The 15,816-nt window shown below is 44.2% G+C and overlaps 1 protein-coding gene across 2 annotated transcripts in view; it reads left to right on the top strand.

The window, feature by feature from the left end:
* The window catches only part of SHC4 (SHC adaptor protein 4), a 76,065-nt gene that overhangs the window by 18,753 nt on the left and 41,496 nt on the right, over positions 1-15,816 (top strand). The window contains exon 2 of one of the 2 annotated variants that reach the window (XM_032762986.1): positions 5,051-5,197. In XM_032762986.1, the coding sequence (XP_032618877.1) occupies positions 5,180-5,197 (18 nt within the window). In that variant the 5' untranslated portion in view covers positions 5,051-5,179. Of the gene's footprint in view, positions 1-3,756; positions 5,198-15,816 lie in introns of those variants that run through there. The other variant, XM_032762978.1, reaches the window with a different exon arrangement.

The following is a 15,816-nucleotide window of genomic DNA, read 5'->3' as shown; positions in this document are numbered from 1 at the left end:
GCGCCAAAGCGGGTAATGTATACCCCTGCCGGCCGCCCGCTCCTCAGTTCCTTCTTACCGCCGTGTTGGTTGTTGGAATTGTGGAGCGCGCATAGCTGTCCCTCCCACGTCCCTAGCTTCTCTTCGTTCATTGTTTCTAGTTCTAAGTTCTAGTTTTTATATTATAGTCACTAGTTTAGTATAGTTGTAGTTTATAGTTCTAGTGTATATAGTTAGCGGGTTTTCGGTGGCCCGCTAGCCCTCTCCCGCACCCGGCACCGGTGCTATGCCCGTTCGCCCAGGGTTCAAAACCGTGCTCGGCCTGTAAGAAGCCGATGCCCACCAGCGATCCCACGACGCTCTGCTTAAGTTTCTGGGGGAATCGTATATCTCCGAGAAGTGCCGCATTTGCAAGACCTTCAGGACCGAGACCAAGAAGGAGTGTGAGACCAGCGCTCAAGACGCTCCGGGTGATGGAAGCGGCGCTTAATCCTTTGTCGTGGCACCTGATGCTGCTTCGGCTCCGCACCGTGACCAGCTCTTGTGGCCGCGAAGACCCGGCGGCACGCAACCTTCTCCGGGCACCGGTTCAAGGGAAGGGACTGTCTACCCTCTATTCCAGCTAAGCTGCTCGAAAAGAGCACCCGGCTGCCGACGCGCCGGTGTTGGATGCCAGGGACTTCGTTCAACTCCGGCCCGGCAGGTCCGTCGAGTCCGATCCCTCTCAGCTCGTCCGCCAAGATCTGGGGTTGAGCTGATGGTCCGTCCACACGCCAGAGACCTTCTCCTCGGCCAGGGACTCATCGCTCTAACGGAGCCTGTGCTGCCCCAACCCCGCACCACCGGTGCGGGTTCTGCAAGTTTAAGGGCAAGCCCACGCCGATTCGTAGCACCGTCCCCGATTCTCCGGCTCGGCACCGGTCACGATCTCGGCACCGGATCTCGATCCCGAGGGAGGTCTCGCTCGGCGACGCGTGCTGCGCAGTCCCGGTCATCCGCTCTCTACGCGGTACGGTCGTACTCGCGGCGCAGATCATCCTTCGCGCCAGTCTGCGATACTCCTGGCACCGTTCTGGCTCCAGCCACGTTACGGCACTGGGATCGAGGAGTCGTTCCCGGTCATCGGCGATCAGATCCCAGTTGACCTCCCGCACTGGGCCTGCATCTGGCGCTGGTGGCAGTCCGGTCTCGATCGCGGCACCGGTATGGACAAGGCACCAATCTCCTGGCGACGCGGAGGAGGTCTTCGCCGCCTGGAGTGCGGGACCCGTACCCACTCGTTCGGCTTCCCCGTGGCTCTCTTGCCATGAGGTCAAGTCTCTTTGCGGCGGGCAGTGGGTGTCCTTGACACTGAAAGACCGCCTGCCCTCTCTTGAGACTCAGCAGGAGCTGGTCCTCAGCAGTGGGTTTCGACCCCCTGGGCGTATCACCAAGCCCAGGGCCCCAGCAAATTCCTCCGTGGTCGTCGGCTCTGAGCAAGGGCTCCGGAGGCAGCTACTTCACGCCCTCCTCCATCCCCTACGGAAAGAGTGGTCGTCTCATCCTCCAGATCCTGAGCACCTGCAAGAGTCAGACATGGTGCTCCCAGTCTGAGCCACCACCAGACCCACTCCTGCCAGGTTCTCTCTCGTCATGCCTCCCCAGATTGAGCGGCGGTGCGGGACGAACTCCACCAGTCCTCCCCACTGGACCTCAGGGCGCACCAGGACCTCCTCAGGCGCGTGTGCGCAAAATAGACATCCAGGCTGAAGAGAGTTTCCGAGATCGAGGACCCGTGTAGAGATCTCCGGCAGGATGCGCCCACGTCGTGTCGGCCTTCTGCCCTTTCATGGACCATTCAACAGCCAATGCCACCACGCATCTGCAGTACCGGCTTCGTTTACCCCCGCTGCTCGGGGTGTCGAGCGTAAATACATGGTCCCTATCGAGAGGCTATGAGTACTTATATGTCCACCCGCCCCCGTGTTCCTTCGCTTGTTCAATCCTAGTGATTGAAGAGGGGAGCGCCAGTGAAACAAGCTCCGGCCCCAGTTAGGAGGCGAGGCGTATGGACCTGCTTGGCCCCCCCCCCCTCCCCGGGCAGCCCTGCCTCTCAATCTACTATCAGGATTAATACTAGATGCTGTGAGACATGTGTAACCTGATAGCAGCATTGACTTATCTCTTTTCAGTAACCCGTACATTGTTAGTTCACTCCTGCGGTTATATTCAAGATAATCAGCTAGGAATCCAGTTCTCCTTCAGAGGGTACTCTTGGTTTATACAAATACACAGGAGAGAAGAATCAGGCTCAATATCGTCATCTTAAAATTAATTTAATATTGAAAACTTTAAAAGTTAGTGATCAAGTGTCTCAGGCAGCTGATAGAACAGACTTGCTGAGTAGCAGGAATTGAGTTCTAACTGCATTATTCTCAAACCCTTTGAGTGTGAGGGTATGTCCACACAGCACAGTAGGCCTGGGCTCTGACTCAGGTTTGAGTCCAAACCCTACTTCCGTCTGCACACAAATCAATCTGACCAGGGTCCTAACACCCTGCTAGCGAGGTGGGTCAGAACTGAGTCCTGCAGTGACTTGGGGCCATTTTGCAATCTTTCAGTGTGGACAAGGTTTACAATGAAGAAGCTTGGACACTCAACACTAGGCTTCGAACCACAGAGTCCACAAGCCCAGGTCTCTCAGACTCAGGTTTACAATGCAGTGTAGACACAGTCTGGGAGGGCTCAGCTGGGCAAATCTCTGCTCTTGGGCTTTTAATCATGGATATCAAGAATGGTGTTGAGGCCCATATAAATGTTTTCAAGAGAGGTAGGAATTTGAAACAGGTTTGACAATATCTATTTAAAAAGCTATGTGGTTTCTGTGAAGTAGCATTAGATGGTCCTTTACTTATCCTATACAGTGATTTTGGAGCTAGCATTTTAATGCATAAGATGTTTATCCATCATGATTTTATTACCACTGGTGAGTTTCAGTGCAAGCAGATTTAAAGTGGAATAAAAATTCCACCCCTCTAATAGCAGAAATCTATGTGTTTGGGGTAGTGACAGCAGGGGAGTCACCACAATACTTAATGAAATGTGAATGCCGTCCTTTCTGAAGTTGAAATAGTGTCTGGATGCAGGTATTGCTTGAATACAACTGCACCGTACATAAGTAAACATAAATGTTTCTATGAATTATGTGGTTGTTATTTAAGCAATTTGAGGAAAGATTACATTTTACTTTATGCCATTACCTTTTCAGATTCTGGCTTCCTGTGTGCTTAGGCTTTTGCAGTTTTCATCATGTCTTTAGAGTAAATTTGATAGGCACAGGATGTTGCAATAAATCGGATATTGAACCAACAGTCAATTTAAAAAAAAAACAACTCAATTTCTAGGAAAGATGCATCACATCTTCCCACAGGAGTCGTACCATATGTCCTAATATCAGTGGAACAATAGATTCAATTATTGGCTTCTGATGGTGCCTTGCAGACATAATAGCAAAATAGAATTTTTGCTATGTTCTGAGCAAAAATTGTATTAGATCTATGGATATTGTAACTACTGATGAGTTTGTCCATTCATTACAGGCACATTAAAACTGTTCCTCCCTACCCTGGCTTCCCAAAAAGTCATTTTTTTCATGGCTACTCCTTTAGTGTATTTATGGTGTATGAGTCACCAGGCTTTCTTCTGATTGGATGAAAATTAAACACCCCTGGGATTGTCAGTCAGCTATAGCCATTCTCAGCTTCATTCACAGATTTATTAGCTTGCACACAGAGAAATTCATTCAGAAAACTTCATTCACAAAAACGGCAACACACACTTCAGAATTTTGAACAGAAAAATTCTGCTTAACCTGGCTTTTTAAGGAAAAGCTAGCAATGACTCAAGGGCTGTCAAAGAAGCTGCACAAAGATGATGATGATGAGTCTGGAGATTTGAAGTAAAATTGTGCTGGACCATACGAATATTGAGCGTATTTCTAGATTGCGATGCTGAATGACTTTAAAGACAAGAATTAACAGGATTTGTATTAAGAACTGCTGACTACATTCAGAGAATTATTTTGCATGTTTTTTAAAATCATATTGTGTGAATAAAGAATGTGCAAATTGCAGAACCATGATTTTTCTTTCCAGTGAGTCAGTTGAATACAAAATGCTAAGAATAGGGCTTGTAAGGTATCTCTTTGGGTTCTTGCTAATCTAAAGATGCTTTTGAGATTCTAGCTATCTTGTATTGCTTTCTGTGGAATATTTTTTTTTAGTCTTTACTGCAGCTAGGAATTCACCGTTAATGATGCAGGCTATAACAGTGAATGTTCAAAGCTGAGAATGATTTAGAGGCTTGCTTGCTTGTGGCAGAAATGATTTTAGATATGGATAGCATCTCTTCAGATTAAACTGCTGCAGTATTGTTATACCTATGTGTATGTTTCCTTTAGCATTACTTACAGATGACCGTGCAGACTTAAGCTATGTTCATTAAGAAAAATAAGCTATGTGTGAAGCAGTCAACAAAGAATTTCCAATTGGCGTCTGTTTTTAAAATGGTTTGACTTGCTTAATTTCCATGTCATTTCTCTACAAGAAGAGAGCCAATTTATGCAACAGTATCCAGTTACAAAACTTCCAAGGCTATGAGAGAACGCAGTCAGCACAGTCTCAGTGGACACATACTGTATGTAGGACTATTTAGACACCCAGGAATGCTCAACAGGGCTAAATACAGTCGCTTTAGGGATGATTTTATAACATCATTAGAGGAAGGTACACAAAGTAGTTCTTTAAATATCAAAGGCTCCTCTTCATCTCCTCATTCCTCCACACCTCATTTACCAATTGAGGATGTCACCTTGGGGACGCAGGACAGCTCCACCACTTTGTGCACTTTGATACCCCGAATGGCTAATATTAAATTATCCAATCCATCTAATCTGCCTGGTTTTAAAAACTTCTGTCTGGGGACAAAAGAGGTGCCAAGAATTAAACTCGCAGAGTGTGTTACAGTTCCAAGCAGCCCAACCTCACCAGAAATCAGTTTAATCAGCTGCCTGCCTACTTCTTATCCACGGCAGGACCCGGACAAACTCGATATAAATACAAAATCTCAAGATGACTGCATCTTGCTGGGCTTTGAGTCTACTCCTCTAAGCAAACAGGAGAAACCTCCGGCGCAGAGCGGAGAGGACATTGTGAAGACTGGCATGACCTACTGTGTACGAGTAAGTAGCGTCTCACAGATTTTTCCACTAAAAAAAACAAATAATCAAATTGTGTGGTCTTGTGCAACATAACCTTCCTTTCCCCACTTCTTTAATAGGTACCGAAAATCACTGTGTACTGCATGTTCCCTGTTTTCTGAGGCCTTGCATAAGTGACGTGTTGATTATACCAAGGGGAATTAAAGTACATAAGTAATCCAAAGCAATAACATAATATTAGTCTCCAAATGCATTTCCTTAAAGGTTTATTATAATAAATGCTCCTTAAGCAGATTAACTGACTTGAAATAAGAATAAGGAAGTGCATGTTTGAGGGAGCTGAACGCTAAATAATGTCTTTATCCCCTTTACAGCAATCCTGCTGCACAAAATCTCAGATGAGTCGTAACGCTGTCATGTTGTAGGTGTCTAATAGTTGCTGAGAATCCTGCTGCAAACTAGTTCTTTTGCATCATCTCTCCTGGAAATACTGTGGGTGTTTGCTTTCATGCAGCATGTTTTACAGTCCTAAATTGGCATTTGCAATGCGGCTGATTTTCTGGGAGTACCAGTGCATGAGGTAACCTCTTTTATCTGTTTAGAAGCTGTCTATTTATGGAGGATATCTCCCTTGTCCCAATATCTTTCATTTTCAGGGCTGCACTGGCACTGTTACGTTTTGTGTCTCCATTTTTCACTCTGGTGGGAAGGAAACCTTGCTGCATGAATTGTCCCTGCGAGTTGTATTTTCTGCTTCCCTCCCCCATGGCACAAGCATCAGTTCTTTTTCTTCTCTCCCAGTGTAGACTTTACAATTGTTACCTTAATTCTTGCACTGTGAAAAGAACTGACAATTGTTTCCCGTTCTTCTCTCTGGACCTTTGACCCTGACCTTTTAATTTCTTAAGGTTCATCTGCTGTCTAAGAGCTTTCCAGAATGGAAGACCATCTACATTAGGCACAGAGAAAGCTTATGCTATGGGAAAATTACAGTAAAATTTTTTAAGTTACTTCAGGAGTAATGCCTAAGAGGCTGGGCAAAGCCATGGCTCTGTACTTTGGTTTGACATGATTTGTGCTTGACAAATTGGCTATTCCTTATAGCCCTATTATCCTGTAGGTGCTTACAAATTGTTTAATAATTTGTTCCAATATCTTTCCAGGTATCAAAGTTAGGCTGACCAGTCTGTAATTCCCCGGTCCTTGTTGTTTCTCTTTTTAAAAATAGATACTATATTTACTCCTTCTCCAGTCCTCTAGACCTCACCCATCCTCAATGAGTTCTCAAAGATAATGGCTAAGTGTTCCGAGATTGCTTTAGATAGTTCCATAAGCACTCTAGGATGAATATATCTAACTTATTTAAATATTCTTGAACTTGTCCTTTCCCTATTTCAGCTTGAGTTCCTTCTCTCTTGTTCATGTTGAACGTGAACAAGAAGCAAGAAGAAAAGATAGAAAAGAGAACAAAGGATGGTCAGAGGAAAGAGGAATGCAAGGTGAAAAAGGCACTAGCCCTTCTGTTACCTATCAGATTAAACATATTTTTTAAACAATCTCTCTCAAACTGAGTATATTTCATGAGCGAATCTTTAAGTGGAGCTCTCTCAAGGGGAGGCTTCCTCTGGCCCATTTGGAGCTACTGTCATTGCCACAATCAGAAATGGCTGTCCATTGTCCTGTACCAAACCAGGATCCTTCTCTTTAGAATTAACTGTAAGCCCCAGAGCTGAAAGGTCACATGTCCCCTCTGATATCCTGAAGAGCTCACTTGCAGCAATAGATATAAACAGGAAAACTTGTTATCAGTGACCAGTTTTGAATGAATTCCTGAGCTTGTTATGATCTCAGCATGATGAGCTTGAATGCATAGCTCTAACTCATGTGAGTAGCCAGACTCCAGTGGGCCTGCTCATGTGACAAATGTCTGCAGGATCAAACCCTAAAGTTCAGCGTGGCAAAATACAGGACAGCATGTGCAAGAGCTTAAACAGAATCTGGCCAGAAACCAGGAGACAATACCAGGTTTTTTTGTACTGAATTTCAAAAATTTCATTTTGGGGGAATTCTGAAATTTTGTTGCAATTCAGACTGAAAACAAATTTCTAAGTGTCAGAATTTCCTGTGAACTAGAAATTCCAAGTTTTGACTAGCTCTAGCATCTGGTACAGGCCACTGACAAACCCTGGATACTGCAGGTATAGCAATTTCCTTGTTTCTGTGTTCCAAAATATGTTTGGTACTTGATCTGTTACAGAGTATAGAAGGCAATGTATTTACATATCTTTTTTTCTCATGTACTGCCTAATCGGTGTCTTCCTATAGAAAGACTGAGTAACTAGACAGCATGAACTCTCTATATGTTGTTTGCCAATAGAATGTGAGGGACTGTCGGTATTCATTATAATCAGACTGAGGACTGCACAATGAGCTACTCTACTATACTTGCTAGTCTCAATGTGATAATTACTGTGGATAAGGCTTGCCAAGCAGTGATTATAACTATGCACAACAGTCTCAAAGCCAGGCTGGCTATACGTTCTATTCATGACAGGGATACAGACGGATGAAAATAGTATCTTTCCTTAACACCATCCAACACCTAACAGCCCAATCCACAGAGGTTGCTAGGGATCATTTTGCTGACTTCCATGGTCATTGGATCGGACCATAAAACAGTACTTTAACAGTACTAAAACAGCTCAGTCTCTAAATCAACAGTATGAACAGTCTTCAAAATCTTGCATGATTTTGTTAAGCACATTTCTGTAACAAGTCTTATTTACTGGAGTCCCCTATTAAAAATATGGAAGGGGAAATTATTGCAGTTAATTTAGAATTTAATATTATATAATGTACTAATATCATGTAGCTTACATTTTCTCACAGCACTCTTGAAGGATCTGAGAACTTTACCAACATAAGTGCTATTTATCTGATAGCTGTTGGGTAACCTCTGTGAAATGAGTTGGGGGTCTCTTGAGTAAGGCAGTTTGCAAGACTGGCCTTAAGGCAGGAAGTGAGGAATACCATGTCCACTATGAGGTTTTTCCTGAGAGATCATGCACAGGAGCTTTTCTACCCTACTCCATTTCATGGCGGATAGGTCCATCTATTAGTCAAAATGATCAGGGATATAACCCCTTGCTCTGTGTGTCCTTAAACTTCTGACTGCCAGAAGCTGGGAGTGGACAACAGGGTGGATCACTCAAAATTGCCCTGTTCTGTTCATTCCCTCTGAAGCATCTGGCACTGGGCTAGATGGACCATCGGTCTGACTCAGTATGGCTTTTCTCATGTTGCCCTTTGCAATCCTGCCTTTACTCACAGGTAATTTGTCTTACTGAAATCTGCATGAGAAAACTAATGAGAGGATCGAGGTTGTATTATCCAGGTTATATTAGGGGAGCCTGGGGGCAGGGTTTGGTGTATTTTGAGTCAAATCCTAGCCAACTTTATAGATGTTCCATACAGCATTTTCTTGTATTATTTTAAAAATAAATAATCAAATTCGTTCTCTACAAAACTGTCCTAACCTGGGGATGAGCTCCCATGGAGTATTGGGGAGCACTACCAACTGCTGCCCCCCCCAAAAAAACCTAAACAAAAATTCAACACTGCCAAACATTGTAAATTGAGGATATTTTGGTTCTAGATCTTCTTAAAACTCATTCTCTCATTTTGTTTCTTCTGTCATTATGATTTCTGTTACAGTAGTAGCTGAGATTGGGGCCTTATGGGGCAAGGCACGGGGTAGACAGTTTCCCTGCCCCAAACAGCTCACATGCTAGAGCCCCAATCTTGCAAAGATTTAAACACTTGCACAACTTTCCATGTCTGAGTAGTTCCATTGGCTTCAGCAGGGGACTACTCAGGTATGTAATATTATGCAGAGTCTTCAGTCTTGGCAGGTTTGAGGCCAAGGTAGGCAAAGGGTGTGAGAAAGGAAAGAGTGGCCATCCTCGCTTGGCAGAGGGGAATTTGAGATTAAATGATTTGCCAAAGATCACAGAGTGAATCTGTGGCAAAGCCAGGAACTGTGCTCAGATCACGTGGCTTGGTGAAAACTGATAAACCCATAATGCTCCAGTAATGTAAATGCCAGGATCTGGCTAGAAGCCAGAAAATAATGGGTCACATGAAGTTTTAGTAGCAGCAATGTTTTTATTATGCCTGCAGAGTCTCATGCAGCTAACACTCTGACTTTTGAGGCTTTTTGGAGATGGAGTCCCAAAAACATGGCTTGAGTCACTCAGAAATAGGATGGACACAAATATGTTTGGCATTTTGCCAAGTCTACCCCAAAAATAAAGAAAGAAATGAAAAATCCAAGACCCTCCTGGGAAGTAGATTAACTTCAGTGACTCACTGCTTCTCAGCCTCATCTATGATTCATGAACCAGGATGTATTTCTCTTGCTGTGACAGGCATCGCACTAGGGTGCAAGTATTTTATTATAATATCCATGGCAGAATGAATAAGAACACAAGGTTTTGTTGAACCACCCTGTGGGTCAAAAGCTTAGAAGAGCGTTGGGTGAAAGGAGCAGGCAGCAGTTGTTGTAACCACTGACTTAGTAATTCCCATGAATCGTGCTCCTGTATATCTTGTCAATAACGGCCTGGCCCAGTGGCTTATCAATTGTGGTTAGTCCTTTTGTTTCAGTATTCTTCTCCCTACATGAGTAGAAGGGAGATGGGAACATAGCAGACGCAGGTTCATCAGCCCCTCTGAGGAAAGGAGTGACCCGGGGCAACTAACAGCAATTTCTCTGCGATGGCTTGTAAAATATGGTGTGTGCATTACTGAATGCTGGGCAGTCCGGCTGTTTGATAGCCCTGGAGATTAAATTCCTCTTTCCACAGTACAGATTCAGCCTGGGCAGAGGGAGCGCAAACTTCCTTGATGCTCTGGTCATGTGTTTCACCCTGATTTGAAGGTAGCACTGCTAGTGATGAGTGGCAGGCAGGTAACACAAACTTTGTACATGGTCTCTGCTGCATCAGCCAAGAAGAGATGGATAGTATCCTCTCCAATGGACAGAAGTCCAGCAAATAGCCATCAGTTCTTACCAACTTTAACTCCTTATTGACCAAGTTTAAATTGGTACCCAGGCTCTTTATCGTAGCCTGTGGTTTCTAACAGAAAATGGTGCCACTTAGGCCTTTTCCTCATCTGAAGCTGGTAGCTCAACACAAGGCTGAGCTTTGAAAGAATCTGGTTAGGGCTAGAGCTTGCAAGGGTGCCCAGTGCAGCCAGTTGGAAAATGCATTTGAAATTCCTCACAGGTGCGGGGTTTTTGGGTTTTTTGGTCAAAAAATGAAAAGAAAAAAAATCAAGGGAGTTTTGAATGAAAAGATGAAAAATTGCAACAAAATATGAAATTCTTTCTTGGGTAAATTTCCATTTAGTGAAAACCATTTTTCATCTCAAAATGTTTTTGGATTAAAGGATTTTGACTAGCTCCAGTGCTGAGAACCACCTGTTTCCATTTGGGTTCCATATTAGTTTATATGTCTTCTTATTCTGCCCTCAGAACCAGAATATCAGTGCACCTGCCAGTAGTGTATGAAGCAACCTGACTAACATCACATGTAGTTAATTCTTTCTGTCTCTCATCCTCTCCTTAGGGGGAGAATTGTGTATGTAGTGCAGTGTTTGGTTTGCTCTGTTGGGTTTTGTTTGGGGTTGGAAGGTGTTCAGAGCTTTGCAGGAGGAACTCAGCACCGTGCAGGTTGGTGAACAGGCAGTTAATGAACTTTTGGAGGAACTGAGAACCTGGGGCAGAACTGAAAGGTTCAGCTGGTCATTAGCAGCCTGATGTGGTGGTTGATAATGAGATTATAAACCGGAAAACTGAAAGAAGAAGAAAGAAAGAACAAAACCAAACCTCAAACCACCACCTTTCTGCATTGATGAAAATAGAATTTTGATCTGTGTTGCTCTGGTTACAGAGTTTTGTTAACAGTACCTGCCCCTTTCTAACAGTTAGACCAGGAGTTCTCAGACTTTTGTACTGGTGATCCCTTTCACAAAGCAAGCCTCTGGGGATGACTCCCCTTATATATTAAAAACATCTTTTTATATATTTAACACCATTATAAAGGCTGGAGGTGAAGCAGGGTTTGGGGTGGAGGCTGACAGCTCACGACCCCCCATGTAATAACCTTGTGACCCCCTGAGGGGTCCCGACCTCCAGTTTAAGAACTCCTGCCAACAGGAAGCAGTGCTGTCAAAGGTTTAATCAGACTTGGTATGGTGGCTACTGAAGCTTGTTATTTATGGCCATGACTTTGTGACAGTTTCTTTAGCCTTTGGCTCCACTAATAGTTCAGAGGTGCATTATTAAAAAAAAAACCCCAACAGTTGTATGAAGAAGCTTACCCCAATTACACATGAGCTGTAGGATCAGAGTTTCTTCAAGCGCACTGGGGATGGGGACCCTGCGATTGGAGCACCTCTGTGTGGTACAGTCCAATGAGTGAGGCATTCCCAAACACAGGGCACCATTACCCAGAAAAGGGAGGAAGAGGCAGGGTGGGAAACTCAGAAACTTTTTCTAGTTCAAAAGCTTCTTGTTAGAGCAGTGCTGGGTACAGAAGTATTGGAATCAGACTAGGATTGTTGGCATGCTCTTTTGCATTCAGTACAAATGTTTATGACGCTTGCTTTCCCCACACAGCCACATTACGTTTATAGTGAATTGAACTTGAGGTCAGTATTGAAACTCATATACATTGGAGACAAAGCTATATGGTGGCAGCAAAATACAGTCCTGTTTTTATTAAAAGCACAGAGTGCCAATTCCTGGCTAATTGGATCTGAAACTGCCCTAAGGGTGAGTAACCTCTGTTAACTAATACGTAAAATTGTAAAGCTTCAGCTGAATGGTTTAATTTGAAGCAAGGCATTTTGCTCCCTGTCTTGCTTGTTTAGGTTAATCACTGCAGTCATTCAAACTAGTACTGGAAGTATTAGTTGTGTTAAGGAAAGGAAAGGCAGGAGACTTGGAGCTGTAGTTGAAGGGGTCATCAAAGTCCTATTCACATAACCTATGTTGCTGCATCCTGGCACCTCCTCCCACACGACCTTTCCTCCTGTTTTTCATTGACTCTGCATAGTACTATTGTATCTAACAGGGAAAAGGTTTCGTCTTTAACTCCCCCAGCTCAGTTACACAGGAATTGTTCCCAAATCAGCTTCTGCATAAGGATGTCTAGGCCCTGCGATCCAGGAATACCCTCCCCCACCCAATGTAGGGAGCCACTGGATTATTCTCACACCCATACCTGCTGGAAGAGTTGTTGGCCTCTCCTTTAGCAAGGAACAATCCTCTCTAGCACATACTCTCCTATCCTGTCCCTCATACCTGAAAGAGGGACTACTGTGTATGTGCCTGACCCTGCCACACTGAAGTCAATGGGAACTTTACTATTGACCTCAGTGGGCTCAGGATCAAGCACTAATTGCTGAACTCATGTTCTTAGCCTAGGGCTCAAATTTAATTATGGTGCTTTTCCTTGGGCAGAGTATTTCTGTAGTCAGAACAGTACGTTGTCTGCATTCCCTGCTGTTCATGCTCTGTGCAGTACCCTTGATCCAGCTTTGATTTTCTCCACTGCTTTCCTTTGGCCTTTGAGTGTCCGTGACAAGTACCTCCTTATACAGCTTTGGGAAGCAAGAATTGGCATGTTCAGATGCTACGTCAGCTGTTTAGCTCATACAAGTAACTGGCCCTCATACATTGTATCCCTTATTACAACAACCTGGAGTAAGCTAATTACTCTGGCCTATTCTGTTTACATTTTTATACTTAGCCAATTATTGTGGCTTTAAAACACCTTCCAAATTTAGATTTAAACCATCTTGCAGTTGGACTTTCCTTTCCATTCGTCATGCAGGGGGAAATAGCATGGGTAGCTTGCTAGAAATATCTATATTACAAAGAATTTAAAGTGTTCCGTGTTGTTTGGGAAAAGGGAGTTGAAAAAGTGTTTCTTGCTTTTCACCTGGACCATGGTAAGGTGTATAGTAGCTCTGAGTTCTTGTGGGAGAGACCACAGTCCCCATGGGCCCCTGAGAAAGGCCTGTCTCTTCAGCAAATGCCCTCACTCTGGCAGTAGATGGTTTGATTGTTTTTGAGGAGTGGAGCTGTCAACAGTATTGAGGTCCTGGACAGTGAAGTGGCCTTTTAAGTATCCTAGGTCATGACCATTTATAGCATGGAAATAAAGACCAAGACATCAAATTACACTGAACCTGTATAGAAAACAGTGTTAAGAGACCAGAGCTCCAGGGCAACATGCTCTTGGTAACCTATGAAGCTGTGTGGGTCTGCTGCAGCATTCTTCAATAGCAACAGTTTTCTCAGGGCTGATACTTTCAATCCTAAATAAATTGCATTGCCAGCATTATCATTAATAAGTGATCATCAGCAAGGATGGGATGTAGTCTCTTAACCAGTTGTAGGTGGCAGGACATGACTCTGGGAATGCTGCTTTATTCAAGACCTGAGTCAAAAAGACCTTGCACATTGTCCTGACAATTTGTGGAACTATGACTTTGACAATTTGTGGCCTCACCATGATGGCAAACTCTTCTTCAAGCATAACCACTCCACCTTGCTAGGATTTAACATCTGCCAGCCCTTCTTCACCTGGCTGCTGATCTCAGCCAATTACCGAGGAATGAGGGGAAAGCACATTTCCAAGATTTAACTTTGAATTGGTGTAGAAGTGGCACATTTCATTGTAATTTCTAAAGGTGCCCCTGCCCCAGGCTGTTGTTCAAGTAAGCATCCTTCCTTCTAGCTAACCCTGCTGGGATTTTAACTACTTTCTTAACCAAGAAGCGTTGGTGTTGAAAATTTCATATGCAAAAGTGTTTTATAACATGGGAAAGAATATATAGAATATTATAACTTGTACTACAGGGTATTTTATTACACCACTAGGGTTAGGATGTTGTACTCATAAGGGCTTGATCCCACTCCTTCTGACCCCCAAAACACTTACACCAGATGCTAGGCTGGCTAATCCCATGCCTATGCTGCATTTTAAAATAAAAAAGGGGAAGCCAGGAGAATGCTGGCCTGTGCAAACCTTCAGCAGTCTCAGACTCCAACCAAACTTCTTCTGTACCCAAGGTGGCTATTTCATGGAGCCAGTGCTTCCACCTCCACTTCCAAACTGAGTCAGTCAGTCATTCTTCACTTCAGAGCTAACTCAGGTGATTTGCACCTGGGTTTAGCCTAGTCTGGGTCTGAGCTGCCACACTGCAAAGCCCTACCAGAGTTAATCCGTCCTTCTGACTGCTGTGCTCCCGTGAGAGTATCACTAGGCCTTCTGAGGACATATTCCATGCTTCCCTGTGGTACAGTAAGCTGAGTGGCTCAATTGTTCTTTCCCAGTGAATTGTGGAGAATTTGCCTGTCCTTCTGGGCACATGAAAGGAATTGTGGGAAGGCAGTGGATGACTACTGACACTCAAGTGAGTGAGCCTGCATCCTCACTGCAAAGTGATTACCAGCCTGAGCGAAAGCAGAACCTGGGCTTTAGCCCACTCCCCCATCCATGCCAGCTAGCCCAGTTTGCAAGCACCAGTAAACTCAGGTGAGAGGGTTTTGTTGTGGGGGGGCACATGAGGGTAGTTAGGGCAACACTTGGGTAAGACCACAGCCCTGCCTATGTACTTGGGTGGCTAGCCCATCCCACTGCTCATGCCATGGCAACTACACTTCTATTGGTAGTGCACTACTCAATCAGCGCTAGTGTGGGTATGTCTACCTGAACTAGAAGTGACACCTCCAGCTCCAGTGTAGACAGACCCTAAATCAAAGGCATTACGCTTTATATTTTCTAGGGCAGTCTCTTTTGCGTTATTTAGCAGGGGTTCCAGTCTCCTTTAAGTCCCTTTTTGATTGCTCCACAGGTCTCTTCTTCAGCCCAAGTTCCTGAATACTGGGGCACAGCCTTCCATTTCCCTCCCATTCACTTTGATCAGCTTCTCCCATTCTCTTTGGCCAGCTTCTCCTGGACCCTGGTTGCTATCTTCTTTCTACACTTTTCCCTGCTCTTTTTCCCTTGAGATCTGGAGATTCAGCCTTTATTGATTGTGTATCTTCAGGACACTCATGGACAGTAAACAAATCAGGGAACTAAGGAAGTTGCCATATTAATGCATTTCCTCTACCCAGGTTTTAAGTAAGGAGTCATCTTTTGTGAACAAGATCAGCTCCAGTCAGGGTAATTTATTGCAAAAACCTAGGATTGATTTTTTTTTCCATCTTTGCTTAGAGTAGCTTCCCACGCATCTGTTCAGGATGCAAGGGTGAACTTACTCAACATCATATGATCTCAGCATATGACTCACTCCCTCCTCTGAATCTTTCATTTCATCCAGGGTAGCAGAGTGTCGCCAGCCAGCTCACTGAATTTCTGTTCCTAAGAGAAAATGGAGTTTAAAATCTGTGCATGTAAACACTTGTACAATGCTTTTCTGAGCAGCACACTTAGCTACTCCCTTCGTGAGAGCTAACTAATGAGAAGGGAACACAAGATTCTCCATAAATGATGCAATGTATAACTCAGATTTTTATCTCTTTAATTTTTAAATCACAGCCCTACAGGACAAAAGAACAC

Source organism: Chelonoidis abingdonii, chromosome 9 (assembly GCF_003597395.2).
Source record: "Chelonoidis abingdonii isolate Lonesome George chromosome 9, CheloAbing_2.0, whole genome shotgun sequence".
Lineage (NCBI taxonomy): Eukaryota > Metazoa > Chordata > Testudines > Testudinidae > Chelonoidis > Chelonoidis abingdonii.
Note: the sequence above shows the minus strand (reverse complement) of the source record. Positions and strands in the feature narration are given on the sequence as shown.